At 36.9% G+C, this 2,502-nt stretch overlaps 1 protein-coding gene across 1 annotated transcript; it reads left to right on the forward strand.

The window, feature by feature from the left end:
- Positions 1-334: 334 nt before the first annotated feature.
- LOC141167459 (olfactory receptor 5P50-like) lies at positions 335-1,288 on the forward strand. The gene has a single exon (XM_073654860.1). The coding sequence runs from the start codon at positions 335-337 to the stop codon at positions 1,286-1,288; it is 954 nt and encodes a 317-aa protein (XP_073510961.1).
- Positions 1,289-2,502: the final 1,214 nt, after the last annotated feature.

Here is a 2,502-nt window from a genome sequence, read left to right on the forward strand (position 1 = left end):
CAGTCTCTTATGTTAGGGCATTCACTTGAGTGTGATTATCAGGATCCAGAGGGCATTTGCTATGTTTTTCTGAGACTATAAAAGACTTGAATATCTGGAAGATTTCGCCTTTACATCAGAAGAGACAACAATGCACAGAGAATATATCACAGATGAAAATGACCCAAAATTCTTGTGAGCTTCCTCCAATGATGAAAACTATAAATAAATATAATGTTGCACTTAGAATTGTTTTTAAATGGGCTATATTTAAAGAACTTTATAGACGTACTTTAATAAATGCTCTTAATTTTTAGGAGAAAATAATTCTTGAACATTTATTGATATAATAATCATGTGTGAAGAGAATCAGACACAAGTCACTCAAATACGTCTTCTTGGATTCCAAAGTCTATTCAAATACAAACCTCTTTTATTCCTTCTATTTACCCTGAGCTACATATGTATACTGGGCGGAAATCTTCTCATTATTCTTTTAGTGACCATTATTGACCATCTCAAAATTCCAATGTTTTTCTTTCTGAAACATTTATCCATAGCAGATGTCTTATTGACAACTTGTGTTATCCCCATGATGTTGGACATAATGTTTGTTGAGGAGGGAGTTTTGTCCCTTTGGGGTTGTCTGATACAGCTGTATTTCTTTAGCATATTTGGATTTATTCACTGTTTCCTCTATGCCATCATGACTTATGATCAGTATTTGGCCATTTGTCATCCATTACGATATTCCTCAATCATAAGTCCAGATCTTTGCCTTCAACTTGTCATCGGAGCTTGGTTTTGGGTCATTGTATTGGTAACAAGTGAGTTCTTTGTTATTATCCAGTTTAACTTTTGTGGCCTGAATTACATGGACCACTTCTTTTGTGACCTTGGTCACTTAATGGAATTGGCCACTTCAGGTATTTCTATTATAATTTTGCAGGACTTTGTTTGCGGCATCTTTATGGTTTTTTTACCATTTTTTTTCATAATTATTTCTTACTGTTGCATTTTCTTTACGGTCCTTAAAATTTCTTCATCTTATGGTAGAAAAAAGGCCTTCTCCACTTGTAGCACCCACCTGACCACAGTATGTGCATATTACGGCACCCTAATCATGGTCTACATTACTCCATCCAATATCAACAAATACAGATCTCTGCTGTATATAGTAGTTACACCATTGATGAATCCCATTATCTACAGTCTGAGGAACAATGAGATTAGGAGAGCTGCGCAAAAGATGAGTTATATTTTTTTTAACAAAATGAGTTTAAATGTTCAGCTCAATGCTAATATGTGAAGGCCTTATTCATCTATGCATCAAATCATTAACCAAAGCGTTTTTTTCTCTTTCTATATTTGGCTTAAACTCAAGAATTTGCGTTCCAGCAATTGATAGAAGAATACGTTGAGCTTTCTATTGTCACATCACATTCAGGACTTGCTCCTGCTGCTGTTCATATTCCACAATACTTCTTCCTCCTTTTTTTCATTCCTAGTTGGTCTTCCTGGTTAGGGGTGAGCAAATGTTTCAATATTCGGTTCGGATTACGATCGTCGAATCTGCAATATTCCAATATTCGCCAATTTATACAGTACAGACCAAAAGACAGGACACACATTCTCATTTAAAGATTTTTCTGTATTTTCATGCCTATGAAAATTGTACATTCACACTGAAGGCTTCAAAACTATGTATTATCACATGTGGAATTATATACTTAACAAAAAAGTGTGAAACAACTGAAAATATGTCTTATATTCTTGGTTCTTCAAAGTAGCAACCTTTTGCTTTGATGACTGCTTTGCACACTCTTGACATTCTCTTGATGAGCTTCAAGAGGTAGTCACCGGAAATGGTTTTCACTTCACAGGTGTGCCCTGTCAGGTTTAATAAGTGGGATTTCTTGCCTTATAAATGGGGTTGGGACCATCAGTTGTGTTGTGCAGAAGTCTGGAGGATACACAGCTGATAGTCCTACTTAATAGACTGTTAGAATTTGTATTATGGCAAGAAAAAAACAGCTAAGTAAAGAAAAACGAGTGGCCATCATTACTTTAAGTAATGAAGGTCATTCAGTCCAAAAAATTGGGAAAACTTTGAAAGTGTCCCCAAGTGCAGTTGCAAAAAACCGTAAAGTGCAACAAAGAAACTGGCTCACATGAGGACCGCCCCAGGAAAGGAAGACCAAGAGTCACCTCTGCATCTGAGGATAAGTTTATCCCAGTCACCAGCCTCAGAAATCGCAGGTTAACAGCAGCTCAAATTAGAGACCAGGTCAATGCCACACAGAGTTCTAGCAGCAGACACATCTCTTCAACAACTGTTAAGAGGAGACTTTGTGCAGCAGGCATTCATGGTAAAATAGCTGCTAGGAAACCACTGCTAAGGACAGGCAACAAGCAGAAGAGACTTGTTTGGGCTAAAGAACACAAGGAATGGACATTAGACCAGTGGAAATCTGTGCTTTGGTTTGAGTCCAAATTTGAGATCTTTGGTTCCAATCACCGTGT

The sequence above is a fragment of the Phyllobates terribilis genome, unplaced genomic scaffold (assembly GCF_046119375.1).
Source record: "Phyllobates terribilis strain yellow unplaced genomic scaffold, ASM4611937v1 Scaffold_11__3_contigs__length_659146591, whole genome shotgun sequence".
Classification (NCBI taxonomy): domain Eukaryota; kingdom Metazoa; phylum Chordata; class Amphibia; order Anura; family Dendrobatidae; genus Phyllobates; species Phyllobates terribilis.